General features: G+C 36.6%; 2 protein-coding genes across 4 annotated transcripts in view; one reads left to right on the top strand and one right to left on the bottom strand.

Annotated features, from left to right (window-relative positions):
• LOC126769601 (terminal uridylyltransferase Tailor-like) overlaps positions 1-26,101 on the top strand; it is a 598,301-nt gene that overhangs the window by 20,808 nt on the left and 551,392 nt on the right. The gene's annotated exons all lie outside the window — the stretch shown is intronic.
• Positions 355-11,352, bottom strand: LOC126769378 (interferon regulatory factor 2-binding protein 1). 3 transcript variants are annotated; one of them, XM_050488115.1, is made up of 4 exons: positions 10,419-11,352; positions 8,047-8,280; positions 7,421-7,662; positions 4,927-7,305 (listed from the first exon to the last, which is right to left on the bottom strand). In XM_050488115.1, the coding sequence occupies exons 1-4, from the start codon at positions 11,086-11,088 to the stop codon at positions 7,180-7,182; spliced, it is 1,272 nt and encodes a 423-aa protein (XP_050344072.1). In that variant the 5' UTR covers positions 11,089-11,352; the 3' UTR covers positions 4,927-7,179. The 3 variants fall into 3 exon arrangements, with proteins under 3 accessions (XP_050344070.1, XP_050344071.1, XP_050344072.1); XM_050488113.1 differs by lacking the exons at positions 4,927-7,305; positions 7,421-7,662; positions 10,419-11,352 and adding exons at positions 355-3,319; positions 3,509-3,599 and having other exon boundaries at positions 8,047-8,278; XM_050488114.1 differs by lacking the exons at positions 4,927-7,305; positions 7,421-7,662; positions 8,047-8,280; positions 10,419-11,352 and adding exons at positions 355-3,319; positions 3,509-3,599; positions 3,826-4,318.

Consider the following 26,101-nt stretch of genomic DNA (forward strand, 5'->3'; position numbering starts at 1 on the left):
TAAATATAAAAAGAGTATTTTATTTAATTTACATAAAACTAATTTTGTCATTATTTCTTCACTTATATTTAATTATCTACAGTAAGTTTTCTATAAAACATAGATATAAAGCCACTGCGAACTTTTCTGTAGATATTTTTAAAGAACTACAAAGTTTTCATATTTTTTTTATCTGTTGTATTCTGATGATGATGTTGTATTCTGTAGTTTTGGCTGCGATTACTTCAAAAGTACATGGGCTGGCAATTCTCTGACTGACAATTTATCAATGATGTGAAGTGCACTGCCTTTTTAATAAATAAATACATTCACAAAAATCTACTAATCACACATAGTCAAATTAAAAAAACGAAAAAAAATAAAAACTTTTTATTATGTCACATATTTTATAAATCCTTAAAATGTACATATTATATCTAAATGGCATATTAAAATATATTTTCGTGTAAGTATTCTTAAATCTATTTAAATTAAAAATATCACAAGTAAATATGCGATAGTCGATTTGTACTTAAGGTGAATAAAAAAAAATTACGGGCAACACTTGATTTGCTACAAATAATTAAGTTCATTTGAAGGCATAAAGAAAATGCAATATTCCGGATGATGCCATGATAACTGTTAATTAGAAGCACAAAAGAAATAGCTAAAGTTGTCCAAAGCTCATTTCTCCTTCACTTTTACTTAGTTTATTAGATCTTTTAACGTTTGTCTTTCGTATACTAGCCTCGCCTTCGCTCCTTAAAGGTATAATTGCGCCAGATGGATCCGAACTATACTTAGAATATCTAGATACTGAAGATGAAGATGAACTTATTTCAGAAATCGATGGAATTCTACTTTTCCTAAGTCTTCTTTTATACATTTTATGAATTTCCCCTAAGCTGCTTATGTCGGATGAAGAGTAATCGCCATCAATAGAACTTGAACTATTTAATATACTTTTCACTACATTGTTAGGTTTTAACAGTTCTCTTTTATTAGAAAGACCAGATTTAATATTAGAAATAACCTCTCGAGAAGTTTGTGGTAGACGCAAACTGAATCGAGGTGACGACAAATTAACAGATATGCCAAGATCCTCATCATTTTCTATCTCAACTTTCAATTGTTCTTCGTTAGAAAGGACAACTATGGGACTAGTTTGCTGGTTAACGGACAGAGATAGGGCAAAAGGCGAAGTTGTCCTGGTTTTAGTCCTAGTCGGTGACGTCATAACACTTTTAACGTGAGCCGGAGACGTTTGTGTATTCTTTTGAGAAGACGAGACATTTCTATCACTGTTATCGTTATCGATATTTTTTGAAGTTGAAGGTTTATTGAATTGTTTTTCCAATATGTCACCATATTCGTCAATAATTAACTTCTTAATAAACTCCTTTTCTAGTTTAAACATTGTCTCAACTTCTCCACGTGGATCAATTGAAGAAGGCCACAAGTCGTTATGAATCGGTTGCACTTTAGGCTTATCATCGTTAGAAGAAGTTTGAGTCTCTTGAATCATTGTTTTATCTGCTGTATTACTTTGGACACCTGTGTCTTGAGTGTCAACAGAATGAATAAATTCAAATATATCAACTTTATTTTTAAATGATAGGTTTGATACTTTCGTAAACGTTTTGTTATGTGTATTATCTTGTTCATTAATCTCGTTTTCCGTATTGTCGTTAGGATCGTTATTTTTATCTTGTTTAGAGTTGTTAGAAGGCTTGCTGTCTAATGATTCAAAATCGCTTATTTGGGTTTTATTTGAGTCCTCAGATTTTTCGTCTTCGAAATCATCGGCGTAACTATCGCCTTTTCTGAAACTACAGTTTACATTTATTTGTCCATTATCCGATATTTTATTATCATTGTTAGCATTTTCCGATGGTAAGGTCCGAGTAATTTCCTTTTCAATATTCAGAACGTCTTGCAATAAATTTTCATCAGATGTCGTAAGGATTTTCGAGCTTTTATTTTTACTTTTTCTAGGAGTATCCTTGTTAAATGAATTTTCACGGCTGCTTAATATTTTGTCCAAAATAGGACTTAAAACTACATCACCCCTATTACGTATACTAGAAATTTCTCTTTCGATGTCACTTACATTGACTCCTCCTAATGTTAATTTCGAATACGGTATATACTCGGTATTGTTTAAGCCCTTTGATGTTACTTTATATTTTGAAGTATTTTTTTGTTTATTAGACAATTTAGAGGACACTTTTGTCACTTTTACTCCTGAATTTCCCACCTTTGACGATTCACCGTAAACTGTTTTTAACCTTTTCTGCCATTCATCTAAGCTTCCTTTACCGTCACGTTTTATATCTTTTTTACTAACGATATTCTTTCTAGTTTTCTGGCTGATTGGAAAATTAGTTCGCTGCGTTGCCCTTAATGTAATCGTACTTTTTATTTTCTGCTTTTTTAAATTGTCTTGCGATTCAGAACTAACGTTGTTTGCTGATTCTATGCTTTCGTATGCTGACATTGTAGAGATTTTGCGTGTCATTGGTTTAGCTTTTATTGGATAGAGCTGGACATGATCAAATGTAAATTTCTTTTTAGAAACTGGTTTAGGTGTGTCCTCGTGCTTCATTTCTATAACTAAAGCATTATGTTTAATGGAATTATTATCACAAACATCTCTACACTCCGGGTTTATATCTATTTGTAATACTTTCTGTTCTTTTAATTCGCTTCTTATATTGATACTTGGCATTTCTTGTATTTGTAATGGCGTTTTGACTGATAATGTTTTAGGCTCAGTGGATTTATACGCAAATTCACTATAGGAATTCATATTTTTTCTTTTAGAATGTACGGAAGAATCGGGAGAAGTTAATTTTTTCGAGGGGTTTTCACTAATTTGAACTACATTTGTGCGTGATACGCCCAAATTTTTCTTTATAGATGATTTTTTAAGTGTTGGCTCTTCATTAACTTGAACACCGTGGTGCACAAACTGCTTAGTATTATGCTTACCGGCTATAGTTTGTATAATTCCATCGACAACATCTTTATGCTTTCTATTTGGAGCAGATTTAGTTTCAATTATATTGTGCCCGTGAAACTTAGCATTTACAACTTCTTCAATATGAACTTTTTCATTAAATTCTTCATCTAAAGGCATTGGCAAAGTTTTCTTTTGTACATCTAACCCATGATATTTTGATAATTCTCCCGAAAGCAGCTTTAGGTCGTCCGCAGTAGACTGAAGCATGTCATGCAACTTTCTTAAAATAATTTCGTCTTCGGGCCTTAACGCTGGCTCGGAGTTCCAAATATCGTCATCTATAATGTTAATCATATCAAATTTTTTGCTGCTCTCAACCTGAAAACATTAATTGAATTCTTTATTTGTTGTTTCATGAAAGTTCGTGAATTAAAAATGCCTTGTTGGCATTGACAAAAGACAAGAACAACAGGTTATTAATAAACGATTACCAATAATGATAATTACTAATGTCGTGTGAACATGACATTTTGCGTAATAGAATATACTATATTTATATTTGCGTACCAAATATCGATCGACTGGATAACGAGTTTCTTCGAGTCTCATCTGTTGGTCAAACATAGCGGCTCCGGCATCCTCTCTGTCGCCCTGCTTTCTGTCGACAAAGAATTGACTTTTTAGTTTTTAACAATCTAGTGCTAGTATCTTCTTTTTTTACTATTGAAAAATAAGTAAGATGTTCTCGTAGTTTCTTGATAATAAAGTAAACTGTTATTTTGATAAAAAAAAGTATAGTAAAAAGAGTGGTGGCTAAGGATCGATAAAAGATCGTGTGTTTTCGATCGACAGGAAATGATAATTAAGGATTTTTGGTTACGAACATGAGGGGCAGAAATTGTGTGAAAAAATGACAATACGCCGAGAAGTTTTATCTAGTAGAAGCTGTTCGTGTAAACGTCAACGTAACTGTATTCGATATGATTAACTAATGAAGTTAAGTGAAGTAATGTTCGCTGTTATAAAAGAAAAATAACCTTGCTGCTTCCGTTTTCCTTGTGAGATCAACAATAATCAAGCATGCAATGATTACAAATACAAAGGCGGCAAAGTTACAGGTTGCTTAGTATTGTGTATCTTGTGCCACAGGATTGTTAGATAACAAGTTTTTTATTTTATTTATAATAGCGACGGTGTTTGGCTTGATCTATGATGGCTATAATAATTATTGATAATATTATACAATGTGTTATTACCCACACAACGGGTATGTGTGGAACTATTTTCAGATTCAATATGGCCCTCGTGTCTGTCATGAAGTCTGTTTATTATATAGTTCAACTAACTAATTGGCTAAGGAAATATCTCCTGTTGAAGTATGCCTTAACACGATTTTATAATTTTAAGTGCTTTATTTAGTAATCAAATATCAGTATGTGCGTAAACACTTAATACACATGCTTTTTTAATTCTTCATTCTTTAAATAATTAGTAAGTAATTTAGTTCCACGCATCGCCGATTACATCATGATCATGGTGGTTTTTTTTTTAAATCCAAAAAGCCTTACAAACATGAAATTCCAATGAAATATAATTATGACTTATAAAACTGCCTCTTAGGTTTAATTAAAAAAAAGAGACGTTTAAATTAAAATGGTAGTTCTAATTAATAACACAATAGGGATTAGTTGTAAATAAAAAAATCTATTTCTGGTTATTTTATTAAAAATCGTAGTCGGCAAATATAACATAAATATAATCCCGCCTTCTTTAGCCGACTCTTCTCAGATGAAATAACCTGAGAGATGTGTTCTACTAAGAATCAAATAAAAATAGGGAACTAGGGAGGGACCAGCTACAAGTACAAGTTATTTAAAAGCTCATTTGCATTATAAAAGTTACAATGCCAATGCGCTGCAAAGTATGGTGAACGATAAAAGGATACAGGTACGCGAGCTAGTGTGGTATCGTAAATAAAAGGACAATTATACAAAATCACATCAATTGTATTTCACCAACATGTACATTAACGTCTTAATCGAAGCATTTCATTTGCTGCTTACAGTAAGAAAGATACAAGTCTCATATTATTTTCTGGCGATTTTTTCACCATCTACAAACAAGCCTATTCATAAAGGCGGACTATTATTCCTTGACATGTTAAATGCAAGTCTATTGAAATATTCAAAAATGTATTAGTATAGTCTTGCATCGACAGGTTCATTATCGTTTAACATTTATTTATTATCAAAACACTTAATCAGAGAAAGTAACGTCTACTAACTGTGAACCGATTGAACTACTGTAATTACACAACTTACATTTAACATTCCAGAGGCAAACAAAATAAGACGCACACTTTGTGCTTACAATTCTTTATTATTGGCCATTTATTGGCGAACGTTATTCCGACAAGCCCGTTTACGGGCAAAATCCATTGATCGCGATCAATTTCGAAATCTATCAGAAAACTTTAAGTATCTTCAATTAAAAAAAACTCCATTGTATACGTGTTAATTAATGTTATTACAATTTTAAAAGCGATAATAAAGAACATCAAAGAACGTATCAAACAGTACAAAAGAAATATTAAATATTATGTATCTTCTTAAACTTAGCAAGGGGTACAAGGGGCACCCGAGAAAAAAAAATGCATGCCATATGAGTCAGACAGAAATATACAAAAACAGATACAATATAAACGCAAAGATCCGCACGCTGACGACGGACGTTTACATATCAATAGAATAATATTCAGCACGTAGCAAATAATAATGTGATGTTTATAAATAACTACAATTTTCACGGTACTTAATAATACTGACCGGACAGCGCAGCGGCCGTACCATAACGTTATCTAAAATATTTACAAGTAGATAAAAGTATATACAACGTACGTATATGTACAAGAAACACTAAAATAAATAATGGACATATCAATTTGATTGTATGTTCTGAAATACGCAGTATTTAAAGACACGAGGCGTCTCCTCAACGGATACGGCACTACAGATAAAGAGAAACGAGAACATCGAAGATCAGGCTCGGGGAGGCCCCAAAGAGTCGGTCGCGAGGCTTCATAAACCTAGAACCGATGCGAACGTTGAATGCAAAAGTAAAATCCAAAGCCAATCGGCCGTCGTCTGATAGCCTTCGAAATTGACAACTACGAACTGTTTAACATTATGACATATATAATAATAATATAATGATAATTACTTCACTTTATACAAATATAGCAGCGAGTTTTAAGAGTTCCTATAACGGCCGCGCGCTCGCGGATCTGACAGTTTGACATTTCACAAAATGACTAGGTACAAGCGATCCCGCTACACTGCCCGCCGGCCCGCTCCACTGGCGTAACTTATCTTTACGAAACAACCAAACGAGAGCTCCGAGGAGCTAACAGATAAATAGCTACAATTTTTGAATGATTCCCAATCTCATAGCAACGACAAAAGAAACACTCACATCCAGGCCGAAACTTTTCGCCAAACGAAACGCAGTAACGGAACTCGAGCCACTCTGAATAAATCGCTTCGTAATATAACATAAAGACTATTTTCCATGCGCTGAATGTAATAAATACAAATACACATCGAGCTAATATATCTGTACAGGGCGCGATGCGCTTCGAATATCCGAGAAACTACATTTTTACAGTCAGTATTCGACTACATAAATATGTCATGATCATATATAGCATAATACTCGTATAGTGTATAGAATCACAATATAAATAAATGCCAAGTCAACTATGGTTCGGAACCTAAAGGTAACTAAGGAAATGGCATCCGAAGAAATCCCATCGATTAACACAAGCGCGGTCCACAAAAGCCGCTCACGTCGTCGAGAATGACTTCAGAACGTTTCGCCCTCGTGAAAACGACGTTCATCAAAGTATCGGGACAATAATCATAAAATATTCGAAAACGGATATGTACTATATTCAGAATATTGCATGGCTCACATCGTATCGAGACACTTAAACGCTACCGCTACCGCTCCGCTACCGCTCCGACACGCGTCCGCCACTGCGGCCGCCGCCCGCAGGCGCAGGCGCTACATATTTACAAGTATATACAAGTGTCGGTCCGTCGCGGGCCACGCGCCCGGCGGGCGCCGCCCCCCGCGTGCACTGCTTGCACTGCTTGCACTGCTTGCACTGCTTGCACTGCTCACAGCTCAGCTCGCAGCGGGAGGGACAAGAGGTACAGTCGGGGCTGCGTGGCGCGGCCCTAGGTCTCACGCTCCTTCTTCGGTTTGAACTCTTCGCCGAGGATCGTGGCGATCTCGCCCTGCATGAAGGCCCACGGGACCGTCGAATTTGCCAGGGGACATTTCTCGCCACTGGGACAGTATACCTGGAAACGAAAGTTTCTATGAATTTTCGTTCGATAAGGTTCGTAAGATAAGATATCTATAAATTTATAGAATGATTAACAAACAAACGGTATCGACTACGCGAGTCAGACTCACCTCTGATCCTTGCTGTCGCTTGATGGAGTCCCGGGAGCAGGGGAAGCAGAATTTGTGGTGGGGTTGGCTGGGACACTGTACGAAGTGCGTGTCCTCGAGGCGCTCCTGGCAGAGCGTGCACTTCAGCAGCGGCGCGGACGCGGGCGCTGCGGCCTCGGCGCCCTCCCCGGCCTCCGTGGACGACACCGAGGTCGTCGACGACACATGGCGCGAACCCGACGACCGCCGCCCGCCGTTCGACCCTGCCGGACCGGAGGACAATATTTAGCTACTGTCTGCTAATTTATATTATCATTTTCGACTAGTCATAGAGGTAACGGTTGAACATTATAGTATCGCTTTCGACAGCAGACTGTAGCTTGAGTGCGAGCGGTCGTCGGGCTCCACGCCGAGATCGGCTTTCGTGGCCATCGGACGCCCGCCCGAGTCCGACCCGTATCTCGGCAAACGATAGCCGTAATATTCGATTAAAAACCAATTGGAAGGCGTTTCTGAATTTACAACATTTTACTGTTCCGCGGGATTATATCTTTTAGCTTTTATGACATTTCGTAGTTAAATATATAAGATTTCCTCTCTTATGACTTGTTTTGTTAGTTCAGGTTATTTTGCACACATTGTCTTACCTGATGAGTTGGGCGAGTGTTGGCTTGAGCGGCTAGCGGATCGCTGTGGCGGCGGCTGGGGAGGTGATCCTCCAGCTGAACGCGGCGAGCCTGGAGGCAGTGTGTCCGTCACAGACATGAGGGCAGCCATCGGAGAAGGGCCGGCCCCTGCTCCTGTTACTGGCGGAGAGCCGGCCGTACGTCCAAGTGGGGATCCCGCTGATCCGTTTGTAAGTGGAGCGCTGTTAGCGTACCCTAAAAGAAATCCGATTCAATAATGTGTTTGTCATTTCAATGTATCATAAATTCTCTTATTTAGATTCAAGATAAATTTACATCGAATATTACAAAAGTCGTTATTAAAGTTCCAGAAACATGAGATAACATCATTATATCAAGTAACCAACGGATATGTCAAGGAAAATAACACATAATACGTATTTTGTTACAATTACAAGCATTTATCAAACCAATGCGACATATTGCATCACGGTTACTTAGTTATATGTAAAATTTGTTATTAACAGAGCGAAAACGTTCTTTAATCATTCGTATGAAAACGTCATCCTGTTAGATTATTTTGGCAACATTTTGAATAATACTTGGCATGAAGCGTGTATCAATAATATGTATACACCGGCACTTTCGATGCGTTGTCGCGCTCAAACGACATCATTTCGATTTGTCCGAATAACCTCACATTCAATGTTGGATGACACATCGTTTGCGGTGGACCGACGGTAGTAAACATACGTACACACACGCACATACAGTCTTATAAATAGCTTTGTGTGTTATTACGCGCTTACGTAGTAGCAGCATGCGCCGATGTGTCATTGCTTGGTCGCAGCGTAGCGCTGGATTTTTTGGGCCAACCGAAGCAGTAGACGGGTAGGTAAGTAATATTGTGTGCCTTGCGAGTAGCACATTCGAATGTGCAGCACTCGTATCGCAAGCGCGGCGTTGCCAAACGTCGCATTCCCGGCGCGATTTCCATACGTGTGCATTTACCACTAGACTAATAATTATTTCGTCTATATTTCGAATATATTCTTACCTCAATGTCAAAACGATAGGCATTATTCATAAAACAATACTACATCTGCAAATCTTACAAGCAGTCATTAATCAGCCTTTTTTTGTAAATATTTGTATTCTGCAAATTTAACCGAAATCTATAAAACGAGACGCTATTGTAACATAAATATCTAGTGTGGTAAAATGGTAGGTAACTGTAATAGTTCGTATTGGCAAACGGTGTTTTGCTTCGACATGTTACTGCGAATGAAACACATCGCTTCAAATGTCACAATGAAATGGAACGTAAACAGATAATTTATTAGAGTAACGTGCGAAAGGGCGTGAGTGATGGTCGGACTGAGGGCAGTACAGCAGGCGCGGCTCATATGGCGGTGGTGACGTCACGCACGGTGACCTTTTTGGCCGCCGGCTCGTGGCGCGCCGCGCTCCTTACACACACGCCAACGGAATGTGGTCGAGCGACTCTGCCAAGCGTAGGCAGGCGCTATATTTTTTCGCTCGACGGCCTACCTACATACGTACGTACGCGAGCGAAAATGTCGTCACGCGACGTTGCCGCTCCGAACGCTGTCGTGCATGCATTCACGGCACGGTGCCGCGCTTACATTACGTGGGTGTTTGATCGTAGTGCGGTTGTGTGCGAGAGGCCGCGAGCGCGGGCTCGCTTTCGAGAACGCTCAACCAGTCGGACCGGTTTTGTATTTATGGACCGAGTTAATGCACCTACCTAGATATGAATCCCTTGGCGAACGCTTGCGCAAAACACCCAGCATCGCTCCACGGAACACGTACACATACACCAGCACCGTTCTTATCGCGTGAAGCGTGACTTAAATAGCTATTTAAATATTGTTAACATCTACTGTTATTGATAAACATTAGGAATTTTATTATATTACATCAGACACTAGTTTCGCTTGTACAGAATAATGCGTAAAAATTAAATTAACATAAGAATACTATGAGAATAGGTGACTACGATTATTTTTGAAAGAAGTTTAGAAGTTAGTTCGAAACTTATAGAAGGCAAGTATGTTTGTTTTGAAATTATTTTTACAAATGTCGTTACTTTTAGTTATATTTACGTATTTTATAATTATTTCTGAGATAAGTATCAACGGATTTTTCATTGACATAAATATTTCCTTTCAAATAACTAACAAATGAACACGTAAAATAAATTCGATAACTTTTTAGTGTCATCGGCAACTTGACAATCCAATTTATCAAAGCACTAAAGAAAATATTTTTTTCAACGTCAATTTTGTAATAACGACTTTTGCGACATATTTGGAATGCAGAAATCATTAAAAGTACACTTAAACTCGTACTGATACAAAAAATAAACTTACCATTGGTTTTGAACGAAGACGCATCAAAAGAAGGTGTCCGCATTGGGTGTTTTTCTTGTTTGAAAACGCGGTCAGGTGCAAAGGGAGCAGCCAATGAAACCGCGGGCAAGGAGTCACCACGAGTTAGTGGTGGCCGAGAATGCTCTTCCAAGAGCCGTTTGGTAGGCTCATGGTGACTTTGATGGTCATCATCCTCTATTGGCCTTTTAAGAGTTAGACCAGGAGCTAGTCGAGCTCCACCGTGGGTTGGGAGGTGAGCCAGCGGTAAATGCGCTAGCCGTCTGCCTTCGTGTTCTTCCCTTCTACCACCGTATTCCGCTAAAAGACCCGCATTTGTAGCAGGTCTCGAATGATGCAATGTAAATCCAGTGGATGGTGCGTGGTGAGCCGGCGGAGCGGGTTGACCACGAGCTGTAGTTTCAGCTCCATTCTGATGTGCCTCCAACGGTGCCCGATGAGCTCCTTTGGCATGCGAGGGACCACGTCCCTCTTGAAACCCGTGGGCGCGCTTTAATTGTCTCGCAGTATCCAAAACTACTTCTATTCGATCAGCACCTTCATAATTGACACATCCTCGACATACCGCTTCAGAGAATTCATGTAACATCGCCCACGGCATGCGGGGCAAGTCACATAAGTAGCAGTGCTGGCGCTTCTGCATCACCGACATCTCGCCGCCGGATAAAATACGGTGTGCGAGAGATCGGCCGTCGTCACTTCCCTTAAAAATTGTCACAGATTTATATTACTCGTAACGAAAAACACTGTCACCATGGTACACGGGAGCACTAGAATCACATGTAACGCGTTAGCTTTTCGACGTTGAGGCACTCGCTTCGTTAGCGGGTTGGAGAAAGACTGAACTGAGCAGCGACGGGTGCGGTGTACGCGGGGTGTCGGGCGGCGGCGGCCATTATCGAGCGGTGACGTCAGCGCGCGCACCGCGACGCGCCGAGGACGAGCCGTTAGCCCGACGCGGATGCGCCCCTCTTGCCCCCATACCATACCCCTCCAAACCCTACCGTACTTATCGCGCGATAACGAACCGGTGCATGCACAACAAACCAGCAAATGGAGTAACTTTACTGGGTTATATTTTATGGTTTATACCATAATTCGAATAAATAATTATTGGTATCACGGTTTCGTATTTTGATTAATAAGACTAACAACCCAAAAATCTGACAAATACATTAACCATTAATATCAATTGTAATAAATCAAAATTGTAATCAAATCGAAACCAGACAAAGTTTGTTACGTTAGTCAGTATAAGCATAGGTCATGCATCAATTTACTAACAAGAGTGATTCATACATAACAGTTAGGTATTTTATAAAAATAGAAACAAAAGACCAAAAGAAATATAAGTTGAAAGTTACACACATAAAAATTAAATTGGTCGTCCAGTGCAAAAGACGAAACTACGTTCATAAAAATATTAATTAAAACAATCGCTAAATCATAGAGTCCGCTAAGATAACCGATATTATTCAACGAAAGTAAACAGCTGCCGTTGTAGAATAACAATTAGTGCTAAGCGTACAGCCGACGTGCTCGATGCATTAAATTTTAATCTATTCTCACTCGGTTTCCTTTAAGGCGGTTGGGTTTTAAATTATTATTATTATTGAAGTCAAGCAGTACAATCGGATCCGGCTGGAAGACGGGAGCGGGGTAACGCGACCGGCGTGGCGGCCATCTTGAGACGTGACGTCACGTGACGAGTCAGCCGAGCGCGCAGAGCGGCAACAACGCATTTAGCATCATGTTGCCGCTCATTTATGTTGTGTTTTAATAATAATGAAGTCTCATCGCTTTTTGTATGCGTAAGATCGGGAAAAAACAGTTATGCGGTCAGGTATAATGAAGACTACGGTGGTATCGAGAAGTATAAGTTAAAAACTTCAAAGAGACGTCCATAATTGGAAATATTAAAACATATTCTTTAATAGTCCATTTTTTCGTTGATCAACTAATGAAGTTAGATAACTTGCTATCATTATTTGGATTATGAAAAATTATATATATTAAAAAGGAACATTAGCATTTGTTTATTGTTTAGTATTATCACGTCGCTAATTCACTTTTAGTTAAATTAAGTTACCTTTTTGTTTGTGATGAAATAAAACTCTCAGTTAAATCTGATTAGCCAATTGCGAATTCGCTTGTATGTAGAACTATAAAAGGAGCATATAATCTTGGGTGCCTCAATAACTTGCCTAATGCACTGATAGAAATAAGGGTTATTTTGGTTTGTGTATAAAATGATCATTTAGTAAAAATGTAATGGTTTGATGTCATCATCAGTCAATCGTTATCCACTACTGGATATATCCTCGCCTCTCCCAAGATGCGCTAAAGCTCCCGGTTCTTCTCTTCCGCATCCAATCTCCCCTTCTTGGGGTCATTATTTAATGTTCTAAATCGCTTAGTATTTTGTCATAAATGTTGTCAATTAGCAATTAAGTGAATAACTTGATTAGAGCTCAATATATGTAGTCAGAATTGATAACATTTTAAATTAAACGACCATGTTATGTAATGATTTGTTTTTGGTAAAAAATCTCCTCGTAAGTTTAGCATGCGCCAAATAAATAATTAAAGATCTTGTGCATGAAACCATCATTATATAAGTAAGATGAATAAAAATACTTACGATGGTTCAATACTTGGTATTGTTGTTTTCAGGTTTAAAGGGTAAGTGAGTCAGTGCAACTACAGGCACAAGGGAAATTATATATTAGTTCCCAAGTTTGGTGGAGCATTGGCGGTGTTAGTCAGTGAATATTTCTTTCAGCGCCAATGTATGTGGGCGGTGATGACCACTTATCATAAGCTCCCACCGGTTCGGAAAGCAGATTCTATTGAGAAGTATTCGCAATAAAGCCAGTAGTAAAACTTCATAATCGCCTTTATCATCAGATATTCAACACCATAGAATCTTTTTTTTTTTTTATAGAATAGGAAGGTGAGCATATGGGCCACCTGATGGTAAGTGGTCACCAAACGCTCTTAGACATTGGTATTGTAAGAAATGTCAACTATCGCTTATAGCCAATGCGCCACCAACCTTGGGAACTAAGATTTTATGTCCCTTGTGCCTATAATTACACTGGCTCACTCACCCTTCAAACCGGAACACAACAATATCAAGTATTGCTGTTTTGCGGTAGAATATCTGTTGAGTGGGTGGTACCTATCCAGACGAGCTTGCACAAAGCCCTACCACCAGTTATCTAAGATGTTACGTCCCCTGTGCTGTAATTGCATCAGTAATATAAGGTATATTAATAGCAATTGCAAAATTTTAATATATAAAATAAAGACACTGCAAATTACAACTCATTTTTGGATTATAGTATAATTTATCGAAAGTAATTCGATCTAGCATACGATCTATAAGACCATTTTAATTTTTAATTAATTTATTATTGGTATTTTTTCTGATTTAGTTAAACCCAAAACATCAGTTATCGGTGCAATGAACCACTGCGGTAGTACGCTTGCGCGGAGCTTGTCTGTCGTTTAAAAAAGCAGCACGTGCCAGCTATGTTTATTTACCTCTAAGAGGACACAGACACACAACCGGACTGGTGACGCGACTAATGTTTTTAGTCAAATATATTCAATTTTTCCTATATAGGTCATGCAATTATATGTACCGTAGTTGTTTAAGCGTTAAAATTACTTTATTATACGAGAATACAAAATGCGATATATGTATAATAGAGTTTAAAGGACGTCGCGTTTTAAAATAATGTGTTATTTAACGATGTCATTAGTGTATGAACTGTAGGTACGTTAAAAAACCATATTATAATTAATTATGTATCGTTGTGTTACGTGCGAAGCAGAGATGGCCCAGTGGTAAGAACGCGCGAATCTTAACCGATGATTCAAATTTCATGTGTGTCGGTGTAGGAAAACATCGTGAAATTCTGCCACATGTGTATTCCACCAACCTACATTGGAGCAGCGTGGTGGAATAAGCTTACTATACTTTCCCCTCAAAAATGAAGAGGAGGCCTTAGCCCAGCAGTGGGACAGTCACAGGCTGTTACTGAGTACTGATTGAGTTTTATGTGCAATACGTTTATCAAATACCAACGCATAGGTATGGGGCATATTTAGTTAAGTCCCCAAGTTTTTGACGACATCTTGAACGGGTCGTTTGATTTAAACTGAAGATTGCGAAAAAATCGTTTTTAAATTGTAATTAATCGTTCGTAATAAAATATTCTTAGTATGCATTTAACTTGCGAAACTAATTTTCTAATCTCGTAATTTATAAACAGTTGTTGCATTGATAATGATCAGTGAGACGTTAATATAGAATCTGGGTGGCGTTATTATAGAATGTGATTTTAAATCACACGCAAAACGGTCAAAGATTATCATTGCATGATCTGAATACTATATATGTCTGTGTGTAGTGAGCGTTACATAGGCGATACGCCCTTCCAGTTGGGGTATTGATTTTCGTGAGATGGCGATCTGTAGAATTTAGTAATGAACTCTTACGTAACGCTTCTCCAAATCAAACATAAATAACGTATCGTAATATCAATTCCTTTGACAAGTAATGTTTTAAAATCAGTATCATTTTTCTATTTATTTATTTATCATATGATTATCATACAATTTTATTCTTTGTGGAGTCCATCGATTCTTTTTCTTAGTAATTTCATAACATTTTTTTTCATTAACAATTTTTCAAAGGTAACAGTTTCCAGCTTTTTTTTTTTGTTTTTTTGATGATAGCTAAGCGTTTCATTTTGTCGGTGTTTGCGAATAAAATCAAATCACTACACGAATAAGCTACCTTTTTGTCTTCATCATCTATCTAGGTTGATTTCTTTTGTACCGACAGTGCTAGAGCTATCTCAAGTAGCTATACACGCTTTGGGTCCGCCGGATCGATGTGAGCGCCGCAGGGCGCATGCTTGAGTCCACTCCCCAACACGTGTCAATGTTTATTTACCTTACTTATTTTAATAGCTATGTAATCCATTATCATTTTATTTATAGGTACCTATTTAAAAAAAAAGTTATATTCATTTATAAATATGTAGATTTATCAAACACATACATAAAACACAAGTATTTAAAAATGAATTATGTCGATTTAGACAAATGCACAATTTGTTATAGTAAGGTGAAGCATTCAAAACAAATTATATTAAGTATGACAGGAGGAAATAGCGATGAGTGACGTCAGAAAAGTCATGTTAACACGAACCGTAAGACGTAGGAGCCACTTATTACACTGATAACGCGAAATATTGACGAAATCGAGTAAAAAATAATACCTAAAGCAAATTGTGTATAAAGTAATCATCATAGTTATAAAAATACAAGAGACATTTAAATCGATAGTTATTATAATAATTATGATTCAGTCTCAGCTATGGTGGCCATTCCCGACGAAGTCTAGCTAACTACGCAGTAGATATACCACTGCAGAAGTGTTCGCGCAAACAAAGGTGCACTTTCTCCCATCTCTCTCACACTCATAGTTCGATAGGAAGGCAATCGACACGACCGGGGAGAGAACAAACACAGGACCAACGACTTTCCACAGCATGGAATTGTAAAATAGCCAACCACTCAACTTCGGGCTCCTACTAAAAATTTATTGACAGGAAAAAATTATGACTTTCATTGGACCGATCCGAGATTCGTATCATCGATCGGGACATTATGGTTTGCAAGTCATATAAGCTAGCCACAAGATTAACAAGTTCGAAAAGAAAATTAAATGGCTAAAAGTAAACGAAACGTAGTTTTTCTTAACACATAATTAGAGATTATAATCTAATTAGTTTATTTCATTGATTGAGTAAAATGTTATGTTATGTTACAAGTCACATACAAATAGGTAATTAGTGCTACTAGATACCTACAATTAATTCACTATTTAAAAATGTTATGTTCACTTTTATTTCAGTTGCGTTTAAAAATAAAGTTCTACATCTAGTTGAAATATACATTCGAAGAACTTTAAGTGGTTTTTTTAACGAATTATTTGACGTTATGAATTTGACAAATTAATTTACGTAATATATGCTTCTCTTACAATTGATGGATGAAAGAAGCGACGATATTTTATTTGAAAAGCTTGCGCAGCAACGCGTGTTCGATAAATCGTTCGCAGAATTGTCTTTAATTAGAACAGATAAAAATGATAACGAAAACGATATATACTATAACTACTATACTAGTCAAATTCTTATATAATTTGACTACTTTTCTATCTTCAATAAAATAAATTATATACGTTTAATAGCAATTGAGCAACAATATTAAAATATTTAACGCATCTTAAATATATGTATATTGATTTAATTCAAGCAAGCATGTTGAGATATTAGTTACAGGTATTATTGACCCAACAGATTTAGAAGTAATCCCTACGACTCAAATATAAACATTTGGACGAATATGTATAGTTCAGGACCTATGATAACGTTCGCGAGTCGTTTACCTCAGGCGATGCCATAAGGGGGTGGCGTGTACTCTCACGTATCGAGCGGAGATGCTACCGAACTGGGCATGCGTCGAACGCATCGATTCGGCGCTGAGCAACGGTCGATGCGCTGATATCGCAGTCGAGTTCCACTTGATAAGAGATTAATGAAAGATGAGATATTTTATTAATTTAAGGAGGTAAATGAATAATTTCACCATATATACATATAAGCATAGTGAAGATTAAATCGTTTTAATAATAAAAAAATAACTACGTTAGTTAGGTTCATCGCAGTCTCGCCCCCGCCACAGCGTGCTCTATTGATTTTTTGCTCAAATTTCAAGCCCGTGTTACACCCTGCTGGGTGGTAGTTTTTGAAATAGCTCAGTGTTTGCGTTCTTACCAAAATTTATGTTTTTAGAGTTATTAAGGCGAATTGCTGAATACCAGATCATATATAGGATAAAAAGGCGTGGAGTTAATTATATAAAATTAACGTATTTATGTAATTTAATTTATGGAAAATGTTAACCGCTCAGTTGCTTGCCGGTTCTTTTCGGTTGAATATACATGGTGGTATGATAAATTAATCTTGCAAACATTGCTTGCCTACTTGAATAACATACAGTAAGTCTCAAGAGAGATTAGCCGACCGCGCAGGAGATATTATAGTGCACAAGTGTGTGCGCAAACACAGGTGCACTCTCTCTTCCCTAGCTCTCGTAATCCGATGGGACGGCAATCCGACACGACCGGAAAGAGTTCAGGCGCAGGACCAACAGCTTTACGTGCTTTCCGAGGCACGGGAGTGTACACTGTTTTCTGACAGAAAAACCCAATAACTTTTTATTGGCCCGACCTGGGAATTGAACCCAGGACCTCCGAGTCTGCGGCTTACATCAAGCCACTAGACCAACGAGGCAGTCACAGTATATAATATGGTCTATATTATACATGTCGAAGTCAGTTTTGTTATATAGGAAAAAAAACAATGGAATATGATGTTGCTAGATGGAAAAACCGTTTTCAATGTTGTAGCCACAGCAAGTAAATAGTATTCGACGCAAACTAGATAAATTAAATTAATGATGTGTTTTAAAATATTTATAATTTTATAAATAATAAGTCTTCGTAATAAATATATTATTTATTAAACACTGGTAATAATGTTCAAGTGATGTTCTTTATAATTTTCTGCTGTGATTCAATAATCTGACATACAAATGACAAATGACATAATAAATGTAATTATAATCATAAAACATAGCCTAATCAAAGCAAATAGAGAGAAAGAAAAGTATCTAAGTATATATCAAGCTTGAAATTATAGAACGAAAATTTTGATAATGCAATATAACAAAAAAAATATATAACGCGTTCCTGTTATTGTTGCTCAAATAATAATTTTAAACTTTCTAATTTCGTGACAAGCAACTATAAATCTTAATACTCATGAAATAAGCTTAATAATTATTTTTATTTATATTCGAAAATGATTTAATGCGCAATGTGATACTAACAATAAAAGTATACAAAAAATATGGATAATGCTCTAAGGCTTACACGTGTATTAAAATTGAAAACGTCATCGTAGTCTTATTCTGAAGGGCATAGGACATGTTATTGTTTGTACGAAGATGGTCTGTAGCTCCTTTTTATGGATCAATATCATCTGCTGCAGAATCCTTGGCCCGATTCCCGATGTGACCCGGTCTTTACACCCGTCTCCCGGTTCACGTAAAGGTACTTATGTAAGAACGATCGGAACAATAAAAACGTTTTTTATATGATAGGAGGTTTCTTACGTGTTTTTACAGAGGAAGATGATTTATGAGTTAAGTAAATTATAATCTTTGGTCAAACTATACTTTATCAAAGGTAACAAATGATAATTCATCATCTGTTACTCTACCTTGGTCTTTGTCCCATGATAGCCTTTCCTATTGTTTGGCAAAGGCATTCACTTAAATGATTGAGAGCTCATTCCTAAATTATAGCTGAATTTCACGACACATTTAAGAGGATCTGAACCATTTCGATCAATTTCATAATTGTCTATAATTTTAAAAAGTAAAGAAGCGTTGATGCTACTTGCCATTTTGTTTATAAAAAGCCGTACCTATAATTTAACACAAGTTAAAATATATGTTTTGATTTATATTGTGTTTATATCACGAGCGTTTCAAAGCGTACATTTTCAAAGGAGTAAATCTTCCACGTGCGGAAGAGGTAAGTACTCTCGCGTACACAGTTCAGGTGAGGTCACCCTTGGCCTACTTTTGTGAGGTTTCTTTCAAAGAACTCAGTCTCTTTACATTCCACCGACTTTAAGCTTTACACACTAACACACTAACACGTTATAAATTCGTTATTACTGTTTATAAGTTTTCATTTATAAAGCAATGGTTATTGAAATATACATATAAAATATATTAAAAGTATTCTTAAAATTGCAAGCAAGGTGTACCTCCAATAATAATATGTCTTTTAGTTCAGTGATCCTAATTTACGTCATTGTTCGTCTTGCCAACATTTTGAAAGGATCTGACAGAATTATTTAGTATTTGTGCCTGCGGGTGGCGAGTGGTATTCTACGTCAAAACGTGCTTGTAGCTGGCAGGGCATTTCCTAGAAACGCTTCGTAAAGCGCCCGTTGAAATCTACGCATGCGCTGTCAGCCAAAATCTACTAGCCTACGCGTACCGAAGTAACTTCCTATTTCGCAAATGGTGATAATAATTAAAACGGATCTGTTAGCATGCTAAGTACATATAGTAGTAGTAGTAGTAGTAGTAGCAGTAGCAGCATACGAGCTACTAGCAAGCCCGCATCGTGCTATTAGCTCACACTAGCTCGCACACCAAGATGTTGAAATGCGAGCTACAGGTGTAGAGACTATCATGAACTTAAAACTTATTTAGCAATTACATTTTTTAAATATTGTTATCGTTTTAATTTGGTTTTACTTAATTATTTAAAAATGAATTTATTTACTTGCAGCTTCTCAGCCGTTTTGACATTTAATTGCGACATGTGGCAAGATCGTTGCGCCGTCTACAGCACATTGTTCCCCACAACCTGAGAGGTCGCGAGCCGTCATCTGTGCCCGGGAGTCAGGATCAATAGCCGGCAGTCGACCCGGTCAACGAATCCTTGGCCCGGTTGTAGCATCTCAGTCGTAGCGTCATACTCGCCAGCGATAGTGACTACTAATTTGAATATTTTAGCTGTTATGCCTTTATTCAAATCCTTTATACTAAACGACGTTGGCATTATAAATAACTAATATATTTATATAATGACGACTCAAAATCGTATGAAAAGGTTAGTTTTGGTAAACTAGATTAGAATAGAATCGGCGTATGCAAGATAATAAAAAACAATGGAAAATTTTCAGTTAATAATCTAAAAATACTGTTTAAAGATTTTTGATAGCGTCAAACAAATTTTTTCGATATTTCGTCGTTATTATCTTTCTGTGTCATGATCATACCAATTTCAATTTCTTTTGTCGTCATCACTTCTTTATACAAATATATTTATCTAACAACAAACGTTTTACGACGTTGTCTAAATGATTTAGAAGTTTTTTTATCAAAGGAAGATGCCAGGATTTCTATGAACTGTACTCTAATGAATAGGTAGTTGCTACTAGCAATAATTCACAGAATGCATTGTATTGGGGAAAAACATTATTTTTGGCTATTGTTAAACTGCCATATTTAATAAAGCATAACTCTGAACGGACTAATATTTAAAACTTGATGCCATTGTAACTTATGTTCAGCTTAAAAATACTTATCCAATACCTGACGCTATTGGAGCTGGGACCGCAATTTGCATATTAACCGACCTATATTTGAATGTTAAAACTTTAACAATTAATAACTTCGTTATTATTTTTTTAAGTAGGCTTGGTTGTAGGGCTATTTACAAGCCCGTACAACCCACTCATCACATATGCATCCTATCTTAATATTGTTGTGTTCCGGTACGAGGAGTGAGTGACATCTTAGTTTTCAAAGTTTCTTTTTTCGAAATGACTTGTTACTCTTGGCCCAAATGGTCTCGACAGCGTCACCGGGCGAGGGCAACGTCGCTGCCAATTATGTTCAATTTTTCTTACGGTTTCAATGTGGTGGTGACCACTCCTATTTAGGTAGCCCATTAACCTGTCTGCCTACCTAAATTATAAAAAAAACGTTTGAATCGTCATGCCACAGTATTACGTTGACTATAAAATTACTGAATGAAGTTCGTCAAGGAACTTAGTATTTTCTTTTTTTTCGAATTGACTTGTTGCTGTTAGCCCAAATGGCCTCGACCGGGCGGGGAACTTAGTAGTTACTTTTTATATAAAAGACATAGTCAACTATATACAATTATATAATATATTTAGATGATATACTTTGAATGCAAATCAAAGCCTCTACCCTTATTTATCATCCAATATTGTATTTTTCATTTTATATGTAGTTAAAAAATATTAAGTACTTAAATGATTTCATGATATGGTATAAAGTGTTTTTATTGAATATATTATCTACAATTCGAATCTGCAAATCTAAGCTTCCTAGAAACAAACGAAAGTGAGATATAAACCGTTATTATGTAACAGCTAAATATACTTATCATGTAAATTCTTTGGAAAATTGTAACATTTAGTTCTAGGTAATCCGATAGCCACAAAAAGGCCTGATTATTCGGAATTGAGTGATTCCACTGTGTGTGGACAGACAGTGTGGGGCCTTGTGCGCTGTATCCGCTTGCGTTATATGTACATATATTCAACGATCCATGTTTCAAACTGATTATGGAAAAAATATATGGCTTTACTTAAAACAAATTATTTAGCGAGTGATTGAAGAAACAATGCTGTGTCTTCATATTTCGAATGTCAACTCCATAATGTTAAGCACCGTTTATAAGTAAGGCCGGTAAAAATCGCAATGTGGGGTACATACCTGTATATATTTATAGTACCGCTGAATTTCTTTCGCCGGTTCTACTCAGGTTAGAATATTTTCTATAATAAAATCTGTACGTGGTCGTTTTTACTATAAATAATTCTAAACTCAAGTTCAAGACCTCAATATTTAATTAACGCAAGCACGTAACGTAACAAGTAAAAAAATGATACGCGTAAACACGCCTATCAGTTATTCAGTAACTTCTTTGCAAACAGCAATACAAAGTTCTCGGTAATCAGATTGCGGTTAAAGGAATGCGGCAAAACAAACTGACAGCGTTTAAGGCACCTCAGACAGAATGGGGCCTTGTACCTGCGTATATGATCTAAGGCAAGTCGAGAACGGTTGTTGTTTTTTTTATAATTGAAATTTATTTTAGAAAATCTGTTAATTGGGGTCGTTTGATAGTAAGTGGTTGCCCATTGACTGGCACCGTTAATGCTATGGTAATGACGGGATCTGAACTGTTATAATTCTTTGTGTATTTATACTAGCTCACTCATTCATTAATATCGGGTTACAGCAATACAAATTAGCTAATATAGAATAACTAAGGGAGCACTCCCTCCCCTCCTCTACAACCCGGGTTCCTTCAAACGAGGCGTGAAGAGGCATCTTGCGGGCCGGCAAGGCGGGGACGGCTAGTACAGAACATTATTCCCGACTGTACTGGCCGTCGTCGCGTTTGGACTCTACTACCACTTACCATCAGGTGGAGTAGAGTCATTTGCCATCCCGGCGCTTATATAAAAAAAAACTGTATACGAACTTGCACAAAGTACAGCGAACTTCATAGTTATCTAGATAAGTTCATATAAGATCTGTTGTAATGCCGCAGATATTAAAATATTTTTGTATATAAAAGAGCTTCGTTCCAATAAATTGCCAGAGAAAATAGCTCAGTGCAAATGGCACTGAGCTCCTCTTCTGTTCGTCAACCGTCAGTTGTTATCAATAAAGAAAGCAGAGTAGAAAAAATAGATGTTAGATTTCATGTGTCAAATGTTTCATCCATCAAATATTCAATAATTATTTCGGCCGAATTTCGACTGTTGAACGAACATAACAATATTTGAGACACAATGTTTAAGAATAAGTTTCTTACTAAAACTATTCAATATCGTCTAAATTTCTTTGAATAGTATTAAGATATAAAATGTTAGTTCAGTCCTACTACCAGATGATATACCATATTGACTCTTGTATCCACTGACAATCATAAAGGTTAAATATTGGTGATAAGGGCGCGTCCGTCGCACACAGACACATCCTTTGTGCCTTTAACAAACACGAGGTACGGAGATAAGATGCCATTTGTTTACAGATGCTATTAGTTCAGCTGCTTTGAGGACCGGCTTGAAGTGCAGCCAAGACTGTTATTGAAAATATCAGATCTACGTTTTAAACGAGTTATTTAAATAAATATTCCTATCTCCGTTTATAAGAGCTGCAACCGATTATATATATATATATATATATATATATATATATATATATATATTACTGGTGGTAGGGCTTTGTGCAAGCTCGTCTGGGTAGGTACCACCCACTCATCAGATATTCTACCGCAAAACAGCAGTACTTGATATTTTTGTGTTCCGGTTTGAAGGGTAAGTGAGCCAGTGTAATTACAGGCACAAGGGACATAAAATCTTAGTTCCCAAGGTTGGTGGCGCATTGGCTGTAAGCGATGGTTGACATTTCTTACAATGCCAATGTCTAAGGGCGTTTGGTGACCACTTACCATCAGGTGGCCCATATGCTCGTCCACCTTCCTATTCTATAAAAAAAAAATCTGGATTTTAGTTATGGAGTAAAAAGTGGTAATAATTTGTCGTTATATAATTTTAACAATGATTATTAAATATGAGATCGTTGATTCTAAATAAGTTTTTGTATGGGTTTAATTTACGCGTATCAATAACTTATCGGACGATTTTCGCTACGGTAAGAAACGCACCGATTCAGGCGACAATTTCGTGCACTTTTTCGATGTACGCTACCTACAGATAGATTATGTATTACTATATAAACATTTTATATATTGACCATAAATAATAAATAAATATATGTAGCCTTTAGCGTGCGAATCCGGAACGGGTAGCTAGTAAATACGTGCTAAATATTTGCTTATATTTGCGAGTTAATATGCGCGACATGAGGCGGATAGCGTTACACTTAATTGATTACTGTAAATGTATCATTTTACTTATCGGAATAACAATTACCTCATAAAGTTTGCACAGACCGCCGCTCTGTATTCTGTATTCAATATATTGACAGCGTTTAGGGTTTTTTTTAAATATAAAATGTAGGTAGGGAGTTTTCCTTCCTAAGTAGAAAATCGAATGGAGTGATGGTAAGTCACTTTAACCTATAGGCACCATTGGTAGTACGAGTACAAGACTAGTCTTATTCCATCAATGCGTCACCAACAGCGAGGTCTACAAATAAGATAGTATAATATATAATACAGAATAATAGTGAATCTGTAATTCCAGCGCTACAATTTGTCTGGCTCAGGACAAAGCAATACAGAATATTTGGCAGTGTGTGGATGGTACCTCATGTGCGCGCACGAAGCTTTAACAGGTAAACTTATCGTATCATAACCGCACCGTAACCGTAACAGCCTGTGAATGTCCCACTGCTGGGCTAAAGGCCTCCTTTATAATATATCATAAGTTTATTCAGTTATTTGTTTAGTTTACCGCTTATTGTCTGTGTCTGTAATACCAGATCACAAATATATATTTACAAATAAAATACATACAATTACGTAATGAAGATTATTTATTCTCGTTTAAACGAAAATAAATTTCCTGCATTAATCTCATAAAGTCCTCAGCATTAAAACGTAAATAGGTAACGCTATAAAAACTTGGCAAGTGACGATACAGTGGCTTTCCTCAAGGAAAATAGGCGATGAACTCATTGCTACGTGTGGATTTACCTCTTTGTATTTGCAATGAAGAATTAATTAACTTATTATGTAAACAGAATGTTTATAACCGCGACAACATCACCTTGTTTTTTTTTAATTATTATTATTCTTTTTATTTTTTTATTCGTCCTCTTAGATAATAACCCTTTTGTCAAATAATATATCTTATACTTTACTAGCTGTGTCACGCGGTCATAGCCAACATTATATTCGAATATATTTCCATATAGCTGATTTGCATCTAAAAATTGTAGCGTTAAGTTCTATTATTCCCCAATAAAAGAATTATCTAAGGCAAAAATTATATTTCATTATTAAAATCAGACTCCAGATGTATGGGAGGAAGTATAAACACTTATTAAACATATGGAAATTCAGTGGTGCTTGCCTAGATCAATCAGAACACAACAGAGCTTTTATTTCACCAAGTTGTGCTTACACTTGGAATTAAACGATCTCGTCCTTCTGTTCTTGTCCTTCTAACTCGTTTCTTTCCGCACGTTATCTCTCATTGGGAGAGCTTACTGGTTGTGTGATCACTTGTGACTTATAAAGAAAAGTACAACCACAACAATAACAACGAACACGTGGTACATTTTTATTTTAGATTTAAGCGTGTCATGTTTGTCCCGTCAAAGCTAAACGTATTTCTTCTTGCTAAAACGTATCTGTTGAACATTTCATTTGGTTTTGCAGTGGAAGTTTCGTCCAAATTGAAGCTCAATATTGGTGTTTTATTTGGAACATCATAGCGTCTCATCAATAGATAGTCTTGACTTGTGACAAATGTTGTTTGTTAAAATTATGTTACAATGTTATTTAATGGTAGCAATTTGGCATGTCCCCCTACTGTGCCCTCGATATGTTCGCCCTTGAAGTAAACAAATATAGAAACACGTGAGTTAGATAATACTGTCGATACACATTTGTACAGACAGACGTCGGGCGCATTGATTATTTACATTTTGTGAATAGCTGAAATGGCTCAGTGGTTGAGGTACGTGATACTCAACCGAATATTCCGAGATCACATCTAGGTCAGCACAACTGAATTTACATTTTCTTAATTTGTTACAAACAAATTAATTTCATGCTCGCTGATGAAGGTAAACATTGTAAGAAAATCTGCATCGTATTAAATTCGACTACAATGTGTCCATCAACCACATTGGAGCAGCGTGAAGGAAGAAGCCCAGCAGTTAGATGCTCTTATAAGTACTTTCTATATATATCAATTAAATTTCAAACTACCAACATTTTGCATCAATCATAAACAATTAAATTTATATATGTGATG

This window comes from Nymphalis io, chromosome 7, assembly GCF_905147045.1.
Source record: "Nymphalis io chromosome 7, ilAglIoxx1.1, whole genome shotgun sequence".
NCBI lineage: Eukaryota > Metazoa > Arthropoda > Insecta > Lepidoptera > Nymphalidae > Nymphalis > Nymphalis io.